General features: G+C 41.5%; 1 protein-coding gene across 1 annotated transcript in view; it reads left to right on the forward strand.

Annotated features, from left to right (window-relative positions):
• DERA (deoxyribose-phosphate aldolase) overlaps positions 1–23,689 on the forward strand; it is a 63,138-nt gene extending 39,449 nt beyond the window's left edge. Inside the window, exons 7-9 of the mRNA XM_060776636.2 lie at positions 8,500–8,612; positions 17,065–17,214; positions 23,324–23,689. Of these exons, the coding sequence (XP_060632619.2) occupies positions 8,500–8,612; positions 17,065–17,214; positions 23,324–23,380 (320 nt within the window). The 3' untranslated portion in view covers positions 23,381–23,689. The remainder of the gene's footprint in view (positions 1–8,499; positions 8,613–17,064; positions 17,215–23,323) is intronic.
• Positions 23,690–23,895: the final 206 nt, after the last annotated feature.

The raw sequence follows: 23,895 nt of genomic DNA on the forward strand, positions 1-23,895 counted from the left end.
TTAAAGTAACAATGATGCTTCGAATGCGATTTTCCTGCTTCTTGGCAAGTCGATGGACTGGATGGCCCATAAAGTCTTTTCCAACTCTATGATTCTAACACAAACTGGAATAGAAAGAATTATGGAATGGAGCAGCTCAGTGGAGCCTTCGCTGCTCCTCATCTGTTCCTCAGGTTCATCTTTGATTCTGTAGACAGAATGTAGGTTGAGTTACATCCTTATGCTTATGATGTATGCGTGCGTGTGTGTATGTGTGTGGCAGTAGGTGTGTATGTGGAGAGAGAGAGAGAGAGAGAGCATTTGGCTTTCAGACAAAGCTGTAGGCTATCCAATTTGGACTTTCATTAGTGCGTCTGAAAAGATTGCTGCGAAAACTATGGTACAAAAAGATTATGCATTAACCCAATCACTTTGCATTATTTTAAATTGCAGACTGTGCCCTCACTCTTTATTAAGAGTAAAACAACTTTAAGCAGTCTGGGGTTATCTGGAGATAATCGCATTCCCCAGGGTGTTTATAGCACTTTGAAACGTAAAGACGGCGATTACTGCGTGATTGCTATGCTGCTTATTATTCTTTACAGCTTAATGATGGGACCGTAGCATTGTTCTTGATTTCGCTAGCGGAATACCGTTCTGCAATTGTAATCATATAAACGGTTACTGCTTACAAATCCGGAAGATATTTTGCCTCGATCAGAAAGGACAAAATGGTGGGAAGGTAGAGGAATGGCACAGCCAGGCAGTTTCTTGATGTCAACCAGGTCAGGTTGTTAAAAATTGGCCTCAAATCATTGAATCATAAGGTTGGACGAGATCACAATCCAAGCACTTCAGACAGATGGCCATTCAGCCTCTGCTTAAACCCTTCAAAGAAGGAGATTCTACCACATTCCCAGGGAGCATATTCAACTGTTGAACAGCTCCTTTTGTCAGGAGGTTCTTTCTTATGTTTAGGTGGAATCTTTTTTCCTGTAATTTGAAAACAGGAATCCCTGAGTTACGAACATTTGACTTACAAATGACTCACAGTTAAGAACAGGGGTAAGACAACAGGAAGTGAGAGAAATCTACCCCTCAGATGGGAAATTCACTCCTGAAGGAGTTATCCTGGGGAAAAGATGTCTCCACCGAAGTTGTATCACCAATCCTTGTTTCTAAAAGAAGCCACATTTTTCAAAATCCAAATTTCACAAGGACAGAAAGTGAGGTGAACTCTTCTGAACAGAGGCAGAGGCAGGAAAACAAACACCACAGGAATGTTAACCCTTCACTATGCTGTCCAAAGCTTATATTTAAGCTGCTGAACTTGCTGACCGAAAGGTCGACGGTTCGAATCAGGGGAGCAGAGTGAGCTCTCACTGTTAGCCCCAGATTCTGCCAACCTAGAAGTTCAAAAACATGCAAATGTGAGTAGATCAATAGGTACTACTCCAGCAGGAAGGTAATGGTGCTTCATGCAGTCATACCAGCCACATGACCTTGGAGGCGACTTCGGACAATGTCTGCTCTTCTGCTTAGAAATAGAGAGAAGCACCAACCCCCAGAGTTGGACACAACTAGACTTAATGTCAAGGCGAAACCTTTACCTTTACTTAGATAGATAGATAGATAGATAGATAGATAGATAGATAGATACATACGTACATACATACATACATACATACATACATAGACACACACATACATACATATGCACACGCACATACACACACTTCAAAAATGTACCTGTTCCAACTTACAAACAAATTCAACTTACGAAAAAACTTGGAGACTGCCTGTATATTGCTCCATGTCCTAGTCTCTGGGACTGCAGAAAACAAACTGGCTCCATCTTCAATACGATATGCTTTCACATATTTAAACATGGTTATGATGTCAACTCTCAACCTTCTCCTGGTTATGCATTCCCAAGTCACTAAGATGCTCCTCATAGGACTTGGCTTTCAGATCTTGTGCCATTTTATAGTCACCCTTCTCTGGACCTCTGCCAGGGGTTCAAAACAGCTTGAAATTGTGTGATCTACATGCAGAAGGCAGTCTTCGCTCATATTAGGGAGCCAAATACCTTCTTTCTGTGAAGTGGTCTTCTCAGGAACAAGAACAACACAGACACAAAGCCGTTCTTTCCAACTAGAAGGCTTTTCTTTCTTCAGTTGCAGCAATACAACAAACAGTACAAATACTGGGTTGTTGTAGTTTTTTCGGGCTCTATGGCCATATTCTAGAAGCATTCTCTCCTGACGTTTTACCTGCATTTATGGCAAAACGTCAGGAGAGAATGCTTCTAGAACATATCCATATAGCCCGAAAAACCTACAACAACCCAGTGATTCCAGCCATGAAAGCCTTTAACAATACAGTACAAATACTAACACAGTATTTACAGTACGTACCACAAATTATCTCTCTCTCTTCATTCATCAAACCCCTACCCTCATCAAATTAACGCAGGGTTACTACAACCTATATACTATAGTCTCAGTCCTGGCTACCACACCCCAATTACAATGACACATGTGGTTAGGCCTGAGACACTCGTCCTATTATTAAAATAAATGCTGAGTAACTTACGAATCCTGACAACATATTCTAGCGTCTCAGTATCCTTCTTGAATTGTGCTGTCCAGAGCTGAAAATAGGATTCCAGACAAGATCTGACCAAAGCAGAATAGAACAGAACAGTCCACCTCTATACTTCTTCATAAGCCGGGAAAGAGAGGGCTTTGTTGCCTATAGGGTGACTCTCACCTCCTCAAAGGTCCTGCCTGTGCCGTTGGGCTTCACAAATTGCAAAGTATCCTTTATCAACGGAGAATAAGGGGACATGGCTATGTCTGCCAGACCTATATCAATGATAGCGTCCAAGTATGAATGAACCTGAGCAATTTTTTGTGCAAGTGCTAGGCAAATTCTTCACAGTGGAGCACAATGGACCCTTGGTATGCACTGGTCATTTCATGAATACCAAAATCCAAGGATGCTCAAGTCCCATTATATACAATGGCATGGTAAAATGATATCCCTTATAACATTGGTTCCCAACCTTTTTTTTTTACAGGGATCATTTGACCAGGGACCACTTTGACCAGGGACCACTCTCCAACATTAGTACCAGAAGGGTTACAAATCAGTTTTTGGTCAACTTTAGATTTGGTTTGATTATTTGGAGTGCTGATTCAGAAAATTGCATTGGATAGACCACATCAGCTCTAGTTTCTGATACAGAACATATGCCATCCAGTAGTTGCCATCAACTCATCCACAGAAAACTATATTTAATAATCTAGAGCTGATGTGGTAGTAGTAATCTTTTGTGTATAGTCAGCCTCTCCCCTCCCGACATTCCCATTGCCTCAGCACTATAAGAGGTTTTTGTGAAGACCGTTGCTCTTGTTGCCACGTGGTTTTGAGGCAACAGTGTAGTAATGGTGAGGCTGTGGACCATATTTTCGTTCTTGCGGACCACTGATGGTCCACAGACCACAGGATGAGAACCACAGCTCTACACACTGGTACTTTGGGAGTTGGGAGAGCCACTTCCCCTACATCAGATTATAATTCCAGTTATTTGCGTAGGAATTAGTGCTTTGTGTCTGCCTGACACTGTGGAGGACTACCAGAGACAAATTTTGCTGTTTCTTTTAATAGTACACATAGTTTCTTCCATTTTCTCTTCTTGATTCTCATCAAGTAGTAATCTTCTGTGGGTAGTCAGCATTTCCCATCCTGACCTCCCAATCGCCTCAGTACTATAGGAGGTTTTTGCAAGACAAGTTGTTCTCGTTACCGCTTGGTTTCAAGACAACGGTGTAGTAATGGTGAGGCCGTGGACCATATTTTCATTCTTGCAGATCACCAGTGCTTTATATAGAATCAAAGTTTGCTTTTTTTGGGGGGGGGGGGGGGGTGAGCACAGAAAATATTTTCAAGGCATTAATGGTTTAATCTGTGGATATGGAGAGCTGGCTGCAGTCTGATTTTTGTCCTATGAGCCAGGTTGTAACAGATCCTAACCATATTTTGTTGAAAGACACTCAGAATCCAAAGGTGCATCTTGAATGTGTTAGTTTTTTGGACTACAATTGCCATCACAATTACTGTGTATTCTGGAACTATCATCCCACAAAATATTTTTTTACTCAGTTCTGGTCCTTATGGTTCCTGAACCACTGAATTTTCATTGTTGCTCAGTTCACAAGTCTCTGTGAGATCAGGTTCTGATCTATTCATAAATGTTGTCCTGTTTTATTACTATTTGCAAGAAAAAAAAAGCACAGATGGTGAATAATATGTCCAGAACCACCTTTATTTATAAACCTCGCATGAGTTATGCTTAATGGCATCCATTTTAAAACAGTACTTTGCTTTTCTCTCTCTCCACTCTTCAAAGTCCCCGTTTTCATTAGTAGAATATAAAATGTTAATAATACCTTTATATTGTAAGGCTCAGTGGCAGAATCCATCTTCTGGGTTCTTTATGGAATCCTGCTAGCAAACTCTCGATCGTATCATAAATAGAATTTGTACATGAAATAAAAAAGTGTATTGTTTTCATTGTTAGGAGATGCTGCTAAATTGGCTGTGTGTTTGATAATCACATCTCAAGCTGATTATACTACTAATAGCCTTAAGATATTATTTTATTTTAAAAACTAAGTGCATCACTGTAGTCCTGATATACTAGCATTTTTTTATTTAAAAAAAGATCCCTTCTTGTTTCTGCAAAGTCTGAATGAGATTTTCAAAATTGAATAATAATTTGATCCGTTAATCTTTTGAAGCTAGTAATTTTATTTTCTCCTCTTTGCAGTCTCCGAGGCTCACAAATGAATAGAGCTTCATTACTGGAGCCTGCGTTTAATAACCATTATCCATTATCTTGTAATTAAGACTCCCTGTAACGAATCATGAGGACAATGCAAAAATACATAGTACATTTCTTTAATGAACTGGAAAATGTTCATCTTGTTCTATTTAGTAATGAGTTGCTGAATAGTCGTTAAATCCACTGGAGAATAGAGCGAGATGGATTTTGAAGACTATCTTGAGTTTGTGGTTAATCTATTAGAATTAAAATTTCATCTTCTATTTTTATCAACAGCCGATTAGAAGCCCTTCTGTTTGACCAAATTGATTAGGAGACCCTATACAAGGGCAGATGTTGTTTAATGAAAGTTTTTAATGAAACTATACCATAGAGATTTCTAATTACAAGACTTATAAAAGCTTTGACTTACCTAAGTCTGAAAGGAGGGGGGTGTGATGCGGAAGTATTGTGCGAAAGGGCTTCAACTTTGCAGTGAAATTAAAACCAGAGGGAAGGCGGGGGAGAATAAATTGATGAAGGAAAGTTTGGTTTACTTTTGTAAGAGGAGGAAAAAACAATGGTCATCAACTTTGAAAAAGAGAACTATCGCTCCCAGGCTGGGGACATGCTTTGCATTTGGAAAATCTTAAGTTCCATTTTGTTATTCCAGAATTTACGGTGATATGGAAATCAATTTCTGGAGAACCCCAATTTCTGGAGAACCATCAGTATGGGTAGACAGTACTGAACCAGATAGATAATATGCCATTGTTGTTGCTGTTTATTTGTTGAGTCGCTTCTGACTCTTCATAACCTCATGAACCACCCCACGCCAGAGCTCCCTGTCGGCCGTGGCCGCCCCCAGCTCCTTCAAGGTCAAGCCAATCACTTCAAGGATACCATCCATCCATCTTGCCTGCCCCACTTCCCTTTTCCTTCCATTTTCCCCAGCATCGTTTTCTCCAAGCTTTCCTGTCTTCTCATTATGTGGTCAAAGTACTATAATAAGTACTATAATATGCCTAGCATCAGAATTTTGATGTAGTACTTTTATGGACCACATCTCTCAGAATGGCACAGCTAGATACAGTGAAGACATCTGCACTTGTGCTTTGCTACTTTGCTGCTGAATACTCATGCCCAGTGTGGAATACATTGCACCATGTTAAAACAGTGGCTTACTTACTTAGGCGATCCCTCGTTGGCTGAGTAGGATAGTCTTCCAGGATCAGTATTCTGGTGGGTCCGTAGGTGACTGTGGAGCCCTATTCTTGATCTGCATCTTCTCCTGCAGCGAGGGCATTGGTTTCCAGGTGGAAGACGGTCTCAGTCGGGGTTGGCTTGACGCGCCTTCCTCTTGGCACATTTCTCTCTTTCGCCCTCCATTTGTGCCTCTTCAAATTCTGCAGCACTGCTGGTCACAGCTGACCTCCAGCTGGAGCGGTCAAGGGCCGGGGCTTCCCAGTTCTTGGTGTCCATGCCAGAGTTTTTAAGATTGGCTTTGAGCCCATCTTTAAATCTCTTTTCCTGTCCACCAACATTCCGTTTTCCATTCTTGAGTTCGGAGTAGACCAATTGCTTTGGGAGACGGTGGTTGGCATCCGGACAACATGGCCAGTCCAGCGGAGCTGATGGCGGAGGATGGCTCTTAATTAGACATGCTGCATTATCCAAGAATGTCTACATCTCACACCACTGGAGAAATTATACTGTTTACCTGGTATTGCACCACCTAACATCTACTGGGAATTAGCAGCCAATAATGAAAGGACCAAGGCAGTGACATCTCCAACCCATCCTCTGTTCTGATATCAGCTAGCATGCCAATGGCTTAAATCAAGAAACAGCTTCCTAAGGTCGACAGAGATACTCACAGGAACACCTCAACAAGCGAGAATCCAAAACTGGCACGTGAAAACCCATCACATTAATCAGTGGTTGAGACCGTATGAGAAACTCCCTCCTGGGCACACAGAAGATTGGGCAACCTGAAAGGTGCTAAACAGGTGCGCTCTGGCACCACAAGATGCAGCGCTAACCTTAAGAAATGAGGCTACAAAGTGGGGTCCATGACATGTGAGTGTGAAGAAAAGCAAACCATAGACCACCTACTACAGTGCAACCTGAGACCTGCCACATGCACAATGGAAGATCTTCTCACAGCGACATGAGAAGCACTCCAAGTGGCCAGCGTCTGGTCAAAGAACATTTAGCATAATGCCAAGTTTTGTTTTGTTTTGTTTTTTTAAAAAAAACTTTGTGTTTTTAAATACATTTTAACTGTACCTTCAACTTGGTTCTGACACTATAAATAAAAAATAAATAACTCCCAGAATGGAAGATGAAGTCTGAAAAGCCATTTTCTCAACTTCTTTCTTAGCCTAGCTTGGTAATAAGTAACTTCCTGCATTCTTCCTATGAGAGATGTCACTGAAACTGCAGAATTGAATGGAATGAGTTATCCTAGACAAGGTTATGGCTGGAATTCTGAACAAACTCTCTCTTTTTCCAACTATAACTCCCAGCATCCTACAGATGACATTGCCAGTTGGAAGATACCCCAAAGGCCATCCAGTTGAAAACCTTACCATTCAGGAATACATGGCTAAGGAACTTATGAAAGATGCTCATGAATGGATGTTTAAAGACCTCCAAAGATATAGAGTCCTCCACTTTCCAAGGCAACCTATTCCACTGTCAGAGAGTTCCTACAGTTCTTCCTAATGTTTAGGGTGGGGCCTCTTGTTCAGGTGAAAACATTGGTTTGTATTCTAATTTTTGAATCAGCATAAAACAACTTTGATCCACTGGGTTGCTGTAGGCTTTTCGGGCTATATGACCATTTTCCAGAAGCACTCTCTCCTGACGTTTCACCTGCATCTATGGCAGGCATCCTCAGAGGTTGTGAGGTCTGTTGGAAACTAGGAAAATTGGGTTTATATATCTGGAATGTCCAGGGTGGCAGATCCATTTTCTACATCAAATACCTTCAGATATTTTGAGATGATCATCACATCATCTCTCAGTTTGCTTTTCACTGAGCTAGATATCCACAGCTTCCTAAATCATTCCTCATAAGGCTTGGTTTCTCTAGTCTTGTTGTAGCTTGCCAATATCCTCACTGATCTGTGAATCAAGCAGCATGAAACAACTTTGATCCACTGGGTCATTGTAGGTTTTTCGGGCTATATGACCATATTCTAGAAGCACTCTCTCCTGACATTTCTCCTGCATCTATGGCAGGCATCCTCAGAGGTTGTGAGGTCTGTTGGAAACTAGGAAAATTGGGTTTATATATCTGTGGAATGTCCATGGTGGCAGATCCATTTTCTACATCAAATACCTTCAGATATTTTGAGATGATTATCACATCATCTCCCAGTTTGCTCATCTCTGAGCTAGATCTCCACAGCTTCCTAGGTTATTCCTCATAAGGCTTGGTTTCTCTAGTCATGTTGTAGCTTGCCAATATCCTTACTGAACTGTGATTCAAAGAGTTTTACTCACAAAAGTAACTTTTACAGACTCTTTGCTCCTCGATGCACACAGAAACATTTTGTGTCAGGTTGACCTTGCTTCCCTAATATGATTAGGAGGAAGAAATACGTTGATAATGAAGTTTCACTTAGGATTACTAATGATCATTTTCCTAACCTTGAACTCTCTCTTCTTTTCATTTCTTCCCAAAGGTTCTGATTTTATTAAGACTTCCACAGGAAAAGAAGCTGTTAATGCTACCATCCCAGTAGGGCTGGTCATGGTAAGAGCCATCAGAGACTTCTACTGGAAAACTGGCTACAAGGTAACCCAACACCTTTGCTATCTTTTAGTTCTGTAGAAGATTGTACAGTACAGCCCCCATATCTGCAGATTATATATTCCTGAATTTACCAGGGAAACAAGAAACTCTGGATATTAGCAAAATGTATAACTTCCAGCAGAAGTTAACATGGAGTTCCCATGGAGCAATTTGAAAATTCATAGAGTTATTCTTTGGAGGGCTTTATTAGAGTCCATTGTGACTCTAGGCTGGATGGCCATCTGTCAGGGGTGCTTTGAATGTGATTTTCCTGCTTCTTGGCAGGGGGTTGGATTGGATGGTTGGAGGTTTTTTCCAACTTTATGGTTTTATGATTCTATGATAGAGTCGTATAAATAAATTGTAATAATGAAAAGTCTAGGGAGGCAATATATCTCATGAACACCTTTTATTTATATTTTTTAAAAATATATAGGATTGGTGAGACGTACATAACGTCTCACCAATCCTGACCAAATGTACAATAACGTACATTTCTAAGGTTTTTTGTCATTTCTCATTATGTTTGTGTGACATGCTAACACATTGCAGCTGGTATACTCATGTGTTACGATACACATAGAATCATAGAGTTGAAAGAGACCTCATGGGCCATCCAGTCCAACCCGCTGCCAAGATGTAGGAAAATTGCATTCAAAGCACCCCCGACAGATGGACATCCAGCCTCTGTTTAAAAACTTCCAAAGAAGGAGCCTCCACCACACTCCGGGGCAGAGAGTTCCACTGCTGAACAACTCTCACAGTCAGGAAGTTCTTCTTCATGTTTAGATGGAATCTCCTTTCTTGTAGTTTGAAGCCATTGTTCTGTGTCCTAGTCTCCAGGGAAGCTGAAAAAGAAGCTTGCTCCCTCCTCCCTATGACTTCACCTCACATATTTATACATGGCTATCATGTCTCCTCTCAGTCTTCTCTTCTTCAGGCTAAACATGCCAAGCTCTTTAAGCTGCTCCTCATAGGGCTTGTTCTCCAGACCCTTGATTTTAATCGCCCTCCTCTGGACACATTCCAGCTTGTCAACATCTCCCTTCAATTGTGATGCCCAGAACTGGACACAGTGTTCCAGGTGTGGTCTAGCCAAGGCAGAATAGAGGGGTAGCATGACTTCCCTGGATCTAGACACTATGCTCCTGTTGATGCAGGCCAAAATCCCATTGGCTTTTTTTGCCGCCACATGACATTGTTGGGTCATGTTTAACTTGTTGTCCACGAGGACTTCATACGTACTGCTCTCAAGCCATGTGTCCCTCATTCTTTGATTAGGAGGAAGAATTTGCATTTCTTTGCATTTCATTTTTTCTGTCTAAGTGGAACGTACACAGCTCTGGTGTAAGTGATAGGGAAGTGTCTGAAATGTGGCATGTTCTAGGATCTTCAGGCATCTTGACATGTTTGTCATTTATTATCTTCATCTTCTGTCAGAGTGGCCTATCTGTTTCTCAACCAGATTTTATCCTCACAAGAATCCTATCAGGTTGATTAAATTGAAAGACAGCCTCTGTTCTAAGCCACCTAGTTGTGTTTATGGCTATACTGGGACACCCTGGGACACCTATAGCCTGACACCGTGGCAAGAGAGTGAGCAACGTGTGCATCACATGGGACTTGTTTTTGTGGGTATGAGATCCCCCTCCATGGTCTATTTAAAAAAAAAAAGCAAAAGGAAAACTATACTTGTGGAAATTTGTACGAGCATCCAATCTCCTTTAAAAGAAGACCTCCTGGGTGCCTTTCTTGATCCCCCTAAAATTTTTTCCAAGAAAGAAGATTTTAATTTGGTGGATGGTGATAGTGATATTGTAACCTGTTCATATGTATTTGAGCAGATTTATCATTCAGCTTGACTTTATCATCCAAAGCATGCCAACTTTTGCTTCCCATCTGAGGGCTGACCTGTATCATTGTGCTGCCTGAGGCAAAAGAGGCTCCGTCCTGCCATTTGCCAAAGTGCAGAGTACCTAAGGCAAGCCTTAGGCACCCGAGGCAGAAGAAAAAAGTCCTACAAGTGCCTTTCCCTGGGAGTAGGAAGAATAAATTAAGAAAGTAAGACATTTCTGCCTTTTTTTGATGACACGACAATCCAGTGCCTGAGGTGCTACTTCATTCTTCCTAATGAATTCTCTGGTTCGTAAAAGAAAACTGCCCTTCGGTCTGACATTACTCCATTTCCTTTCTGTCTTTTATTTAATTGGTAGGTCTTCAACATTCTAGCATTCACTGTGGTTTAATGTTCAGAAGCATTATTAGCTTCATTCAGTTCTCTAGGTGGGGATTTTGGGAGTTGTAATTCCAATGGAATATTGGACTGGGTTGCCTTGGTCTCTCTTCTCTGGACTTGTCAATGTTCTTCTTCATATGTGGCTCACAAAACTGGGCGCGGTATTCCAAATGAGGTCTGACCAACACAGAATATTGTGGGACAACCAGTGTCCTTGCCTTGGAAACGATACTGCTGATGCAATTGAGAATTTCATTGGCTTGGTTGGCTGTCACTTCACAGCATTCGATCATGTTCAGCTTGTGGTATACTAAGCCCTTTCCCCATAGCTGTATAAAATCCACATTGAACTGGATTGGATTCAGATAACCCAGTATCTGACCAGCACAGAATAGTGTGGGACAACCTTGTTTTGGAAACTATACTGCTGATGCAATTGAGAATTTCGTTGGCTTTTTCGGCTGCCATGCCACAGCATTGGCTCATGTTCAGCTTGTGGTCTACTCAGGCCCTTCTACACATCTGTATAAAATCCACACTGAACTGGAGTATGTGGCAGTGTGGACTCAGATAATCCAGTTCAAAACACATATTGTGGATTATCTGCCTTGATGTTTTGGGTTATGTGGCTGTTTGGAAGGGCCCTAAGACTTCTCGATCTGTTTCACACATAGTGATTTCAAACCAGATGCCACCCATTTTATATTTGTATATTTGAAGGCGTTCATGGCCGGAATCATTGGGTTGTTGTAGGTTTTTTCGGGCTATATGGCCAGGTATGGCAATGCCTTTAGAACATGGCCATATAGCCCGAAAAAACCTACAACAACCCATTTTATATTTGTCCATTTCATTTTTCCTGCCTACATCTTCCATTTGTCTCTGTTGAAATTCATTTTGTTGGCAAAGTTCTTCAACCTGTCAAGGCCATTTTGATTTCTATAGAGCTGCATGTGCAGAAGCTTCCAGTTGAACTTTAACCCTACACTGTCCAAGTTCCAGATTATTTGTAAACCTTCTTGCGATACACCAGGATAGGCAAAAATAATGTCTTCAGATCAGATTAGTTAATTCCTGTGTCTCCATATTGCCCCCAATGCTGGTTTCTGGCCCTCAGACTCTTCAGACTCCACATGTTTACCATTTTCTGGCCCTCCCCAGAGGAGAAGACCATTTGCCTTTTAAATAGGATGAAGGTCATCCCCCTGACCATTTAAGTATCTTATTTTTCAGACCTAGAAGAAGACTTCTCGCCATTTCTGATCTTGTTTTTGTTTATTTTGGAAGTATTTTAGACAATCATTGTGCCCCTTGAAGTATCCCATGCTATAGGTTTCCTACTCAACCCAGTTACTCAAAAAGTCTGGAAACCTTGAAAGGCCAAGAATTCCACTTTGGTTATATTGGCTGGGGAATGATGGGATTTGTCATAGAATCATAGAATCATAGAATCAAAGAGTTGGAAGAGACCTCATGGGCCATCCAGTCCAACCCCCTGCCAAGAAGCAGGAATATTGCATTCAAATCACCCCTGACAGACGGCCATCCAGCCTCTGTTTAAAAGCTTCCAAAGAAGGAGCCTCCACCACACTCCGGGGCAGAGAGTTCCACTGCTGAACGGCTCTCACAGTCAGGAAGTTCTTCCTCATGTTCAGATGGAATCTCCTCTCTTGTAGTTTGAAGCCATTGTTCCGCATCCTAGTCTCCAGGGAAGCAGAAAACAAGCTTGCTCCCTCCAAAAGTAACTTTCATCCAAAAGTAACTTTCATCCAAAAGTAACTTTCCAAAGCTCTCTGAGTTGCACTACGCATACAGGAACAGATCAACCGCATGACATAAATGGTATCAATGTATTGTCGAAGGCTTTCATGGCCGGAATCGCTGGGTTGTTGTAGGTTTTTTTGGGTTATATGGCCATGTTCTAGAGGCATTTCTCCTGACATTTCGCCTGCATCTATGGCAAGCATCCTCAGAGGTAGTGAGGTCTGCTGGAACTAAGAAAAAGGGTTGGAATGACCAGGGTGGGACAAAGGACTTTTGTTTGCTGGAGCTAGTTGTGAATGTTTCAATTGACCACCTTGATTAGCATTTGATTGCCTTGCAGTGCCTGGAGCAATCTTTTGTTGAGAGGTGAAACAAACAAGGGCATCTAATCACCTCTCAACAAAAGATTGCTCCAGGCACTGCCAGGCAATCAGATGCTAATCAAGCTGGTCAGTTGAAACATTCACACCTAGCTCCAGCAGACAAAAGTCCTTTGTCCCACCCTGGTCATTCCACAGATATATAAACCCAATTTTCCTATATCCAACAGACCTCACTACCTCTGAGGATGTTTGCCATAGATGCAGGCGAAACGTCAGGAGAAATGCCTCTAGAACATGGCCATATAGCCCGAAAAAACCTACAACAACCCATAAATGGTATCGTTCTGGTCATGTTTTGCAGTTCCCCTTTATTCCCACTCCTGAGACGGGCTTCTATGTTGAGGCTCGCGTGGAATGTTGTTTGCATGTCATTAAGATAACTCTTTAATTTATCATACATTTACACAGAGTTTATGGCAGAGGGGAGGGGAGAGTGTTTAAAGTTCTATTAACTGAAAGCATGCAGCGTGGGCACCTGCTCAGGAAATAATAATAAAAAATTAGATGTAAACTGAGTTTATATCCTTTTATTAAACGGAGACTATTTTATCACTGACAAGAGATTTCTAAATGGTTTCCTTAACAAACCAATTTGGCTGCTGTACAGATGCTTTTCCAGCAAGGCGTTGGCCAGTAAAAACAGGTTAATGTAGAAATTAAACTTCTTCCGAGGACAGAAGCCGGTTGCAGGCTAACATTTATTGAATGATAAGCTGTGGCGGGGATATGAAAAGTATGCAGCATAATGGGAAATAATCTTTTCCTGTCATTATTGAAGGACACACACAAATTGGTTTTTCTGTTGGGGAATCCCCAGTCCAGAGAAACTTATTACTTTTAATAATATAAGGTGACAAGAAAATATTCTCAAGGAGATGAACTTATTAAACAAAATAATGAAATGCTGTGAAACAGCAAGCGGAAAGGAGCCAGACTTTTTATAGCTCGTGAATGAAAGGTACACGCACGTGCACATATGGTATGTTCTGGTAGTTGGATGGAGTCTGGGTAAAGTCAGCAAACAGAAAGGGAGACAAGCAGCACTCCGGGTGAAAAGAAATAGAATTATTTTGAAGGGACATGGAAGGGGAATTTAAAGGGACTGCGACTATTTGATGTCTTCAAGGCTCACTTCCAAAAGTGCCACCCCTGTTTAGAAATTGCATTGAAAAGGAGACTTCCACTTTCATCCCTCCATTTCCGTAGTGCAGCTCCCTCCCAAAAGGGGGAAAATAGCAAATATCTGAGGTATGGGATGCTGTTCCAGGGGAAAATGGTGATTTGCAAGGTAAGTGAGGTAGCCTTGTATGCCACCTCACTTACCTTGCAAATCCTAGTTCCTTTTTTCTTCCTGAATGCCTTAAATATCTATTTTGCCTGGCAGGGTAAGGGAGATGCAGCCCAGCACAACTGTAGGGTTAAAGGTTGGGTAAGACCGTCTACATAACTTATAGTCTTTCTTGTGGACAGTGGATAGTCCCATTCATTCACCCACTAATGAGCTTCAGGATCAAGTAGGTATCCTTTGTGGCAGAGTAAGTAAGTATGCCACGCCTCCACTCTGTTTGACTCTGGATTTAGCTGGCTGTACTCCATTCCCCCATATGTGCCATGCCCTTATTGGGCTATTTGTTCTCCTTTCAAAAAAAATAATATCCATGTCTATTTTAAAAAATTGCAGTGCTATCTCAGTCCTAGAAGAAAAGTGGGATCCTACTCTTAAATATTAATCAGCTGGCTGTTTTTTTTTTCGTTTTTTTTTTTTTTTTTTTTTTGCAGAAGGCAATTGAACAACTGCAGAAACGTAGGATATTATTATTATTATTATTATTATTATTATTATTATTATTATTATATATGCGCTCTGGGCATAATGAGTACCTTAAAAACAAAAGAACCAATAAACAAAATCACACCAAATTTGGCAACAAAACGTCTCACAACACAAGGAGTGACCATCACTCAAACAATTATGATTTTGTCATTTGGGAGTTGGAGTTGCTGGGATTTATAGTTCACCTACAATCAAAGAGCATTCAACTCCATCAACGATGGAATTGAACCAAACTTGGCACACAGAACTCCCAAGACCAACAGAAAATACTGGAAGGGTTTGGTGGGCATTGACCTTGAGTTTGGGAGTTGTAGTTCACCTACATCCAGAGAGCACTGTGGACTCAAACAATGATGGATCTGGACCAAACTTGGCACTAGCACTCAATACGCCCAAATATGAACACACATGGAGTTTGGGGAAAATAGACCTTGACATTTGGGAGTTGTAGTCACTGGGATTCACAGTTCACATACAATCAAAGAGCATTCTGAACCCCACAAATGACAGAATCAGGGCAAACTTCCCGCACAGAACCCACATGACCAAACAGCAAGAAATACTGTTTACCCACAAGCATAGAGAAATTACACATATTAGAAACCAACACTTTCTCATTACTTTATTTTCCAGATTAATAGATCAACACGTGGCAGGGGATGGCTAGTAAATAATATAATCTGCCCTTGCACTTTGTTACTGCTGCTGAGTACACATGCCCAGTGTGGAACGCATCTCACCACACTAAAACAGTAGATTTGGCTCTTAATGAGACATGTCACATTATCACAGGATGCCTACACCCTATACCACTGGAGAAATTATACTGTTTGGCTGGTTTTGCACCACCTGACGTCCGCCAGGAAGTAGCAGCCAATGACGAAAGGACTAATGCAGTGACATCTCTGGCCCATCCTCTGTTCGGATATCAGCCAGCACACCAACGCCTTAAATTAAGAAATAGTTTTCTAAGATTTCTAAGAAATGGGCCCACAAAGTGGAGTACAGAACATGCGAGTGTGGAGAAGAGCAAACCACAGTTGTTGCTGTTAGGCGATCCCTCGTTTTCTGAGGAGGATTGTCACAAGTATTCTTGTGAGTCCGTATGTGGCTGTGGAGCCCTATTCTTGCTCTGCATCTTCTCCCGCAGTGAGGGCATTGGTTTCCAGGTGGAAGGCGGTCTTGGTCAGGGTTGGCTTGAGGCGCCTTCCTCTTGGCACGGTTCTCCCTTTCACCCTCCATTCGTGCCTCTTCAAATTCTGCAGCACTGCTGGTCACAGCTGACCTCCAGCTGGAGCGGTCAAGAGCCAGAGCTTCCCAGTTCTCATGGTCTATGCCAGAGTTTTTAAGGTTGGCTTTGTTCCCATCTTTAAATCTCTTTTCCTGTCCACCAACATTCCATTTTCCGTTCTTGAGTTCGGAGTAGAGCAACTGCTTTGGGAGACGGTGGTCGGGCATCCGGACAACGTGGACAGTCCAGCAGAGTTGATGGTGGAGGGCCATCGCTTCAATGCTTGTGGTCTTTGCTTCTTCCAGCATGCTGACATTTGTCCGCCTGTCTTCCCAAGAGATTTGCAGGATTTTCCGGAGGCAGCGCTGATGGAATCACAGACCACCTATTACAATGCAGTCTGAGCCCTGCCAGTTGCACAATGGAGGACCTCCTTATAGCAACACTAGAGGCATTCCAAGTGGCCAGCTACCGGTCAAAGGACATTTAATATAATTCTTCGTGGTTTTTTAAATACATTACAACTGTATCCTTGGTTTTATTCTGATACAATAAATGATACGATAAATAAATTACAATAAATATAATAATAATATCCTACTTTTCTGCAGTTGTTCAATTGCAATCTGTAAAAGAAAACAAAATAAAATGGCAGCCAGCTCCTGGATGATCTGTTGTTACAGTCCTGTTTTATTTAGGCCTGGTTTTTTTTTAGGAGGAGCAATTAAAAATCTTCTGTTGGTTCCTTTTATATTTTTAATGATTTTATTTTTACGTTGTCAGCACCTTTATTGTGAGGCTTATGTTTTATGAGGCCATAAGCCACTGTGCACACCTCCATTTCAGACTGGAAATACAGAATAGCAATCCCTATATAAATAAACCATTCTCCCATCCATTTTGTAGATAAATGTATGCATTTGATATGCAAATATCTATTTCCTTCTCTAGCAGCGCTTGTATTCCTCATTACCTTGTTTTCTATTCCCCACTTTTCTTGAATTAAGGTTGGATTTAAGCCTGCGGGAGGCATTCGCACTGCCAAAGATGCCTTGACCTGGCTTGCATTGATGAAGGAGGAACTAGGAGACGAATGGCTGAAACCGGACCTTTTTCGCCTGGGTGCCAGCACTTTGCTGGGAGATATTGAGAGACAGGTTAGGCTATTATAGATATAGTAGTGCCTTTTGCAAGACAGACTTTTCAGATTTTCCATTTTGTAACTTTTTACAGGGTTGCCTTGCTTTTAATTGCTAATGTTCAAGCACTTGAGCTGCCTCTTTCTGAGAAGGAGGGATCCTGCATAGTATCAATATGTTCATTTTGTGGCATATTACCCCTCTTACAGTAAGAACTCGGTGGTAGCATTCATGCGGCGCATCTGTGGTGCCACAGGTTCAGCCCCTGCCATCTGCTTTTCAAGTGATCCCAAGTCGCTCTAGATATTTGTGGGGTCCCCCTCCTTTTCCTTGACACCATCTTTTAATTTTATATAACAAACAGCTTTTAATAGAGAGAGAGAGATTGTAGTTTTGTATACTTTTTCATGCATAAAGGCTCAGGTTCCAGCCTACCTATCTCCAGTTGAAAGGAACAGATAGTAAATGATGGAATACCAAATGGCGAATTATACCTGGTCCAGATTATTTGTGTATCTCTATACTGTCTGATAGCCACTTTCCCATTGGAATTTCCATCACCTGCTACTTTTAACTAAAATTTCCAGTGACTAAATCTAGGCCCTTCATCATGCCCATAAAGTTACTCTGGAAGATGTAGATATTCTTAGACAGGAGGCTTCTCTAGTCATTTGGAGATCGTCTAGCACAATTAAATGGAGATTCCAGGGATTAGAATTAAGTTTTCTGCATACAATTTTTTTTTGCCTTTGCATGTTTCCCCAATTGCGTGTATATGTGAATATACAACTAACAACCCTCTATATTAGTTGCCATGGGATTTTTTGGGCTATATGTCCATGTTCTAGTAGCATTCTCTCCTGACATTTCACCTTCCTCTATTGCAGGCATCCTCAAGGTTTGTTCAGATATCTGTGGGAAACAAACACAGACCTCTGAGGATGTCTGTCATAGATGCAGACAAAATGTCAGGAGACAATGCTACTAGAACATGGCCATACAGCCCAAAAGACTCACAGCAACCCAATAATTCTGGCTATGAAAGCCTTTGACAACATGGCCCTCAATATCTTTTATGGATCTGACTATTTGACCAATAAAGAGAAACACTTAAAAAATAGGGGAATTCCAGACAAGAAACAATCAGGGCCAGCTAATCACCTCCCAACAAAGAATTCCCCCAGGCAGGAAACTACAAGGCATTAAATGCTAATCAAGGTGACCAATTGCAACATTCACACCTGCCTCAAACAGACAAGAGTTGTTTCTCTCACTCTGGATATTCCATAGATATATAAACCCCACTTTCCTAGTTTCCAGCACATCTCACAACCTCTGAGGATGCTTGCCATAGATGCAGGCGAAACGCCATGGCCATACAGCATGGAAAATTCACAGCAACCCAGTCATTCTGGCCATGAAAGCCTTTAACAGTATTTGCAGATTTGATTAATATGTTTTCTCTAGGAATCTCTAGGTCCCCTAACATGACTCTGTGGTCAACCTTTTCTGGAAAATTCACCCATTCTATCACATTCAAGCAGGGCTATCAAACTCATTTTCACCAAGGGCCACATCAGCCTTATGGTTGCCTTCAAAGGCCTTTTATAATTGTAAGACTGTAAAAATGTAAGCACGTTACTCTGGCATTGAAAACTCGATATAAATATAATGCTAATACTAACAATTAATATTAGAATAATTAGGGAGCCCCCAGTGGTGCAGTGGGTTAAACGACTGAGCTGCTGAACTTGCTAACCGAAAGGTCGGCAGTTTGAATCCAGGGAGCAGGGTGAGCCCCTGCTGTTAGCCCCAGCTTCTGCCAACCTAGCAGTTTGAAAACATGGCGGGAAGGTAATGGCGCTCCATACAGTCATGACCTTGGAGGCAGCTGCGGACAACGTCGGCTCTTTGGCTTAGAAATGGAAATGAGCACCACTCTGCAGAGTCAGACAGGACTAGACTTAGCTTTACTTTTTACTAATAAAAGAAACTTTGGGGCAACTTAAAATGACATGGCGGGCCAGATTCAGCCTGTGGGTCTTGAGTTTGACCCATGTGCATTAGAGAGAGTGATGGAAATAGTACGCTTTTGGCTATTCAAGAAGCAGAACCGAACTGAATATGTTGGAGCAATATTAGAAGAAAGAGAGAGATAAAATAATCAGAGTATATGTTCAGCTAAGATAGGGACACAAAGGACTTCATGACCTGGTTGTTCCCAATTAGCTGGGAATTCGCAGAGGGCAATGACCATGCTGGCTGTTACAAGTCCCTGCTCACCATTCCACAAGAGAGTAATTACAACAGATTGCATCACATTATCAACAGATATCTAAAAAAGAATGAAGTGGTGGGTTAGGGTTGGAGGACACCAGCAGGCTAAAGCATTATTGGAAACCTCTGAGCTGCCTTGTTTGGTGAGCTGCAAACACAACGTTCATAGTGCCTTTCTCTATGAGCTAGATAAAATGAAAGGAAATAGCAAAGACAATGAGGAGGCAAGAGAAGTAGGGAAGAGAAAGAGGAAAGCTTAGTTAGCCTTTGGACTCAACCTCCATCCCTCAAAAAAGCCTTTGCAAAACTGGCCTTGACTGTTAGCTTGGCCAAAAGAACATTGATCTTTAAGTTGATGGTTCAGCATCAAGCCAATAGTCCTATTGCTTATTTCCATTGTGAGATATGGGTCTGGTTGGCTGTCAAAAGAGATTGCAGCTTGTAACCAGAAAGGCCCACAATGTCAGGATTGCTGCTGCACACATAGGACTAAATCCAGTGATTAGTCTCAAACTACACTAGATATCTTGAATCAATGGAAATATGGGATTTATTTATTTGTCGTGTCAGAACAACCAGTCTAACAGAACAAAGCAAACAAACAGAAAAATACACAACTTGTGAGTTTGGTAGCTGGTTAAATGTCCTTTAACCAGTATCTGGCCACTTGGAGTGCTTCCGGTGTTGCTGCAAGAAGGTCCTCCATTGTGCATGTGGCATATGGGAAATGAGCATTTACAGTTGGCCCTCCACGTTTGTGACTTTAACTTTTGATTATTCGCAGATATGCTTAATATATCTTGATCATCTGGGGCGACTCTATGGCCAAATTCCAGTGGAAGATAGCCATAGGGATACAGAGATTTCTAGAGAGGTGTTATCTCAGATACAAAAGTAACAACGAAAAACAATAAACAGTTTCGCACAAATTCTGTGCTCCTGATCCACAAAAAAGTAGAGGGCCTACTGCATATAAATATCATTAAATCCATGTGCATACTCTTGCCAGGACTAAATATTGGATTTAGCCCAGAAAGTGATCACATCTGGAGTTATCTGACAGTCCAAGTGTGAAGGATACTACTATAAGAGGGGCTTGAGGAGTGTGCATTTAGGCCAGATAAATAGTGGGCGATCATAGGTTCCCACAGTCCTTACAACATTGAGAAAGCCTGGACTAGGAGAGAAGAAAAGGAAAGATACACTAATCTTGAGTGTTCCATTTGGGATGAAACAAAACAATTAATTGGTTCTTGGATTTTCCATTTGGGGCTGGGTTTGAACATGCGAACCAGCTGCAGTTTTTGCTCCTAAGGCAGTGGCTCTCAACCTGGAGGCCTACTACTCCCAGAAATCCCAACCAGTTTACCAGCTGTCAGGATTTCTGGGAGTTGAAGGCCAAAAACATCTGGGGACCCCAGGTTGAGAACCACTGTCCTAAGGGTTGCAACATGAATGCTACTGTCACTCAGTTTCCATGTCAAAGTTCAGAAGGAAGGCACCATTCAAAATCATGGAGGTTTTTTGATGTGAGAAAATATTGTTGTTGGATTCGGTATTGACACTAAACCAAGGTAAATGGGAAGATGCCATTTCTGCTGTTCTTCTCCCCTAATAATAATAATAATAATAATAATAATAATAATAATAATGGAAAAACGTACATGATATGAGTATTTAAAGACAGAACTGCAAAGACTCTGGCACAAGCCAGTAAAGGTGGTCCCAGTGGTGATCAACACACTGGGTGGAGTGCCTAAAGTCCTTGGCCTGCACTTAAAAACAATCTGTCAGCTGCAAAAGGCCACCCTACTTGGATCTGTACACATTGTAATGTTGAAGGCTTTCATGGCCGGAATCACTGGGCTGTTGTAGGTTTTTTCGGGCTATATGGCCATGCTCTAGAGGCATTCTCTCCTAGGAGAGAATGCTCTAGAACATGGCCATATAGCCCGAAAAAACCTACAGCAACCCATCTGTACACATTATTTGCTGATACATCACACTGTTCTAGACACTTGGGAAGTGTCTGATGTGTGATCAAATACAAAAGCCAGCATAGTGATCTTGTTTGCTATGTACTAATTTTGTTATGTATAATAATAATAATAATAATAATAATAATAATAATAATAACTTTATTTCTAGACCACCCTCTCTCCCCAAAGGGACTCAGGGTGGTCTACACACACAAATAGATCAAAATAATACACAATAAAGCAACAGTAATAACAGTGAGCTTATGATGAAGAATTAGCATTGTGATAAAAATAAAACAAAACAATCCAAGAAGACACAGTTAACTATAACATAAGTAAACATTACAACAAATACCCTAAAAGCAATTTAAAATACAGTTGCATTAAAAACGACTGATGCCAGTGTTCATTTGAAATGTAACATGGCAGCCATATAGTACAAGTGGGACTAGCCAGCATCCCAAGTAGTTAAAGAGTCTTAGTCCTTAAAAACAGGGTGGGAGCTGTTTTTACTTCTTTAGGAAGGGAGTTCCAGAGATGGGGAGCAATCACAGAGAAGGCCCCCTCTCTCATTCCCACCAAACAAGCTTGTGACGGAGGTGGGACCGAGTGGAGGGACTCCTCCGTTGACCACAGTGCATGGGATGGTCTGTATAGGGAGATGCAATTAGACAAACTATTTAGGGCAATGGTTCTCAACCTTCCTAATGCCATGATCACTTAATACAGTTCCTCATGTTGTGGTGACCCCAACCATAACCCTAACATTATGAATCGCCATGTAAATAATGATCTGCAGGATGCATTCTCATTCACTGGAGCAAATTTGGCACAAATACTTTTTGTCATTTGGGAGTTGTAGTTGCTGGGATTTACAGTTAACCTGCAAACAAAGAGCATTCTGAACCCCACCAACAATGGAATTGAATCAAAGTTGGCACACAGAACTCCCATGACAAACAGAAAATACTGGAAGGGTTTGGTGGGCATTGACATTGAGTTTGGGAGTTGTAGTTCGCCTACATCCAGAGAGCACTGTGGACTCAAACAATGATGGATCTGAACCAAACTTGGCACGGTTACTCAATATGCCCAAATGTGTACACTGATGGGGTTTGGTGAAAATAGACTTTGACATTTGGGAGTTGTACTTGCTGGGATTTATAGTTCACCTACAATCAAGGAGCATTCTGAATCCCAACAATGAATTGGGCCAAACTTCCCACACAGAACCCCCATGACCAACAGAAAATACTGTGTTTTCTGATGGTCTTTGGCGACCCCTCTGACACCCCTTCGCGACCCCCCCCCCCAGGGTCCCGACCCCCAGGTTGAGAAACACTGATTTAGGGCTTTATAGGTAACAACCGGCACTTTGTATTTAGCCCAGAAGTGACCGGCAGCCAGTGGAGGTGCCGCAGCATGGGAGTCGTCTTGTCACAATACGACGCTCCAGTTATATAACACCACTTGTTTGCATGATGGCTTGAACAGGACCAAGGAACCTCTATTTCAGATACTTACTAGCTAGCCTTGGAAGAAGTCACATACACAATCTGTCTCAAAAGATGGTTATAAGGCTCACATAGCTTCACATATGCTGTTATTGGAGTAAATAGAAATGCATGGATAAAATAAAATATGGGGAAATAAGGAGGTTGCGGGGGAGACACACCATTATGTGCTGCTTGCTGACAGATAAAAACTTTAGGAAACTTCAGCAAACCCCCGTTTTAATCAGCTTGAATAATTAAATGTCTATAAACTGCATCAGCCTTCTTGTTGACCTCTCCTTAATTTGTCAGCTTTGTTTAATTTCTGGTTTTCTTTCATTGCTCTGGTAAATGCCCCATCCCCAACCCATTCTGCAGATTTATCACCACGTGACTGGCAGATACGCAGCTTACTATGACCTGCCCATGGCTTAGACCAGTGACTAATTCATCACCAGCGAGAGGAAGAAAGAGACAATACGGGGAAAGAAGCTTAAGGGAACAATGTCCTGAACTCTTTTCCTGCAGCCAAGCTCAAGACATGCTCATGGAAGGATTAAAGAGTCAGTGTTTCCAATTTTGTGGTTTCATTGTGCTTAGTGAGTTCTCTGATATTGTGACGATAAATATGGAGACCTTTGGAATTTTAAAGATTGGCAGTGTCAATACTGCTGCAGCTCTTTCAAATTAACTTCAATATGGATACTTAAAAAAAAGATGAATAAATGATTGTTTCAGCTTGAATGTTATTATTCTATTTTAAGCTTTGGGAGAATGGAGATGGGATGGATTTTGAGAAATTGGTTATAATGCAAGTAAGGATAGTCCCTGATAGTGGAATACACTCAAGTACGGGCACTTCTGAAAGTCAAGTTAGACTCAACACTATTATTGTTTATTTAAACAGATAGTTTTTATCCTTCTGTAACATTACATTTTGTGGATGAGTC

Source organism: Anolis sagrei, chromosome 5, assembly GCF_037176765.1.
Source record: "Anolis sagrei isolate rAnoSag1 chromosome 5, rAnoSag1.mat, whole genome shotgun sequence".
Lineage (NCBI taxonomy): Eukaryota > Metazoa > Chordata > Lepidosauria > Squamata > Dactyloidae > Anolis > Anolis sagrei.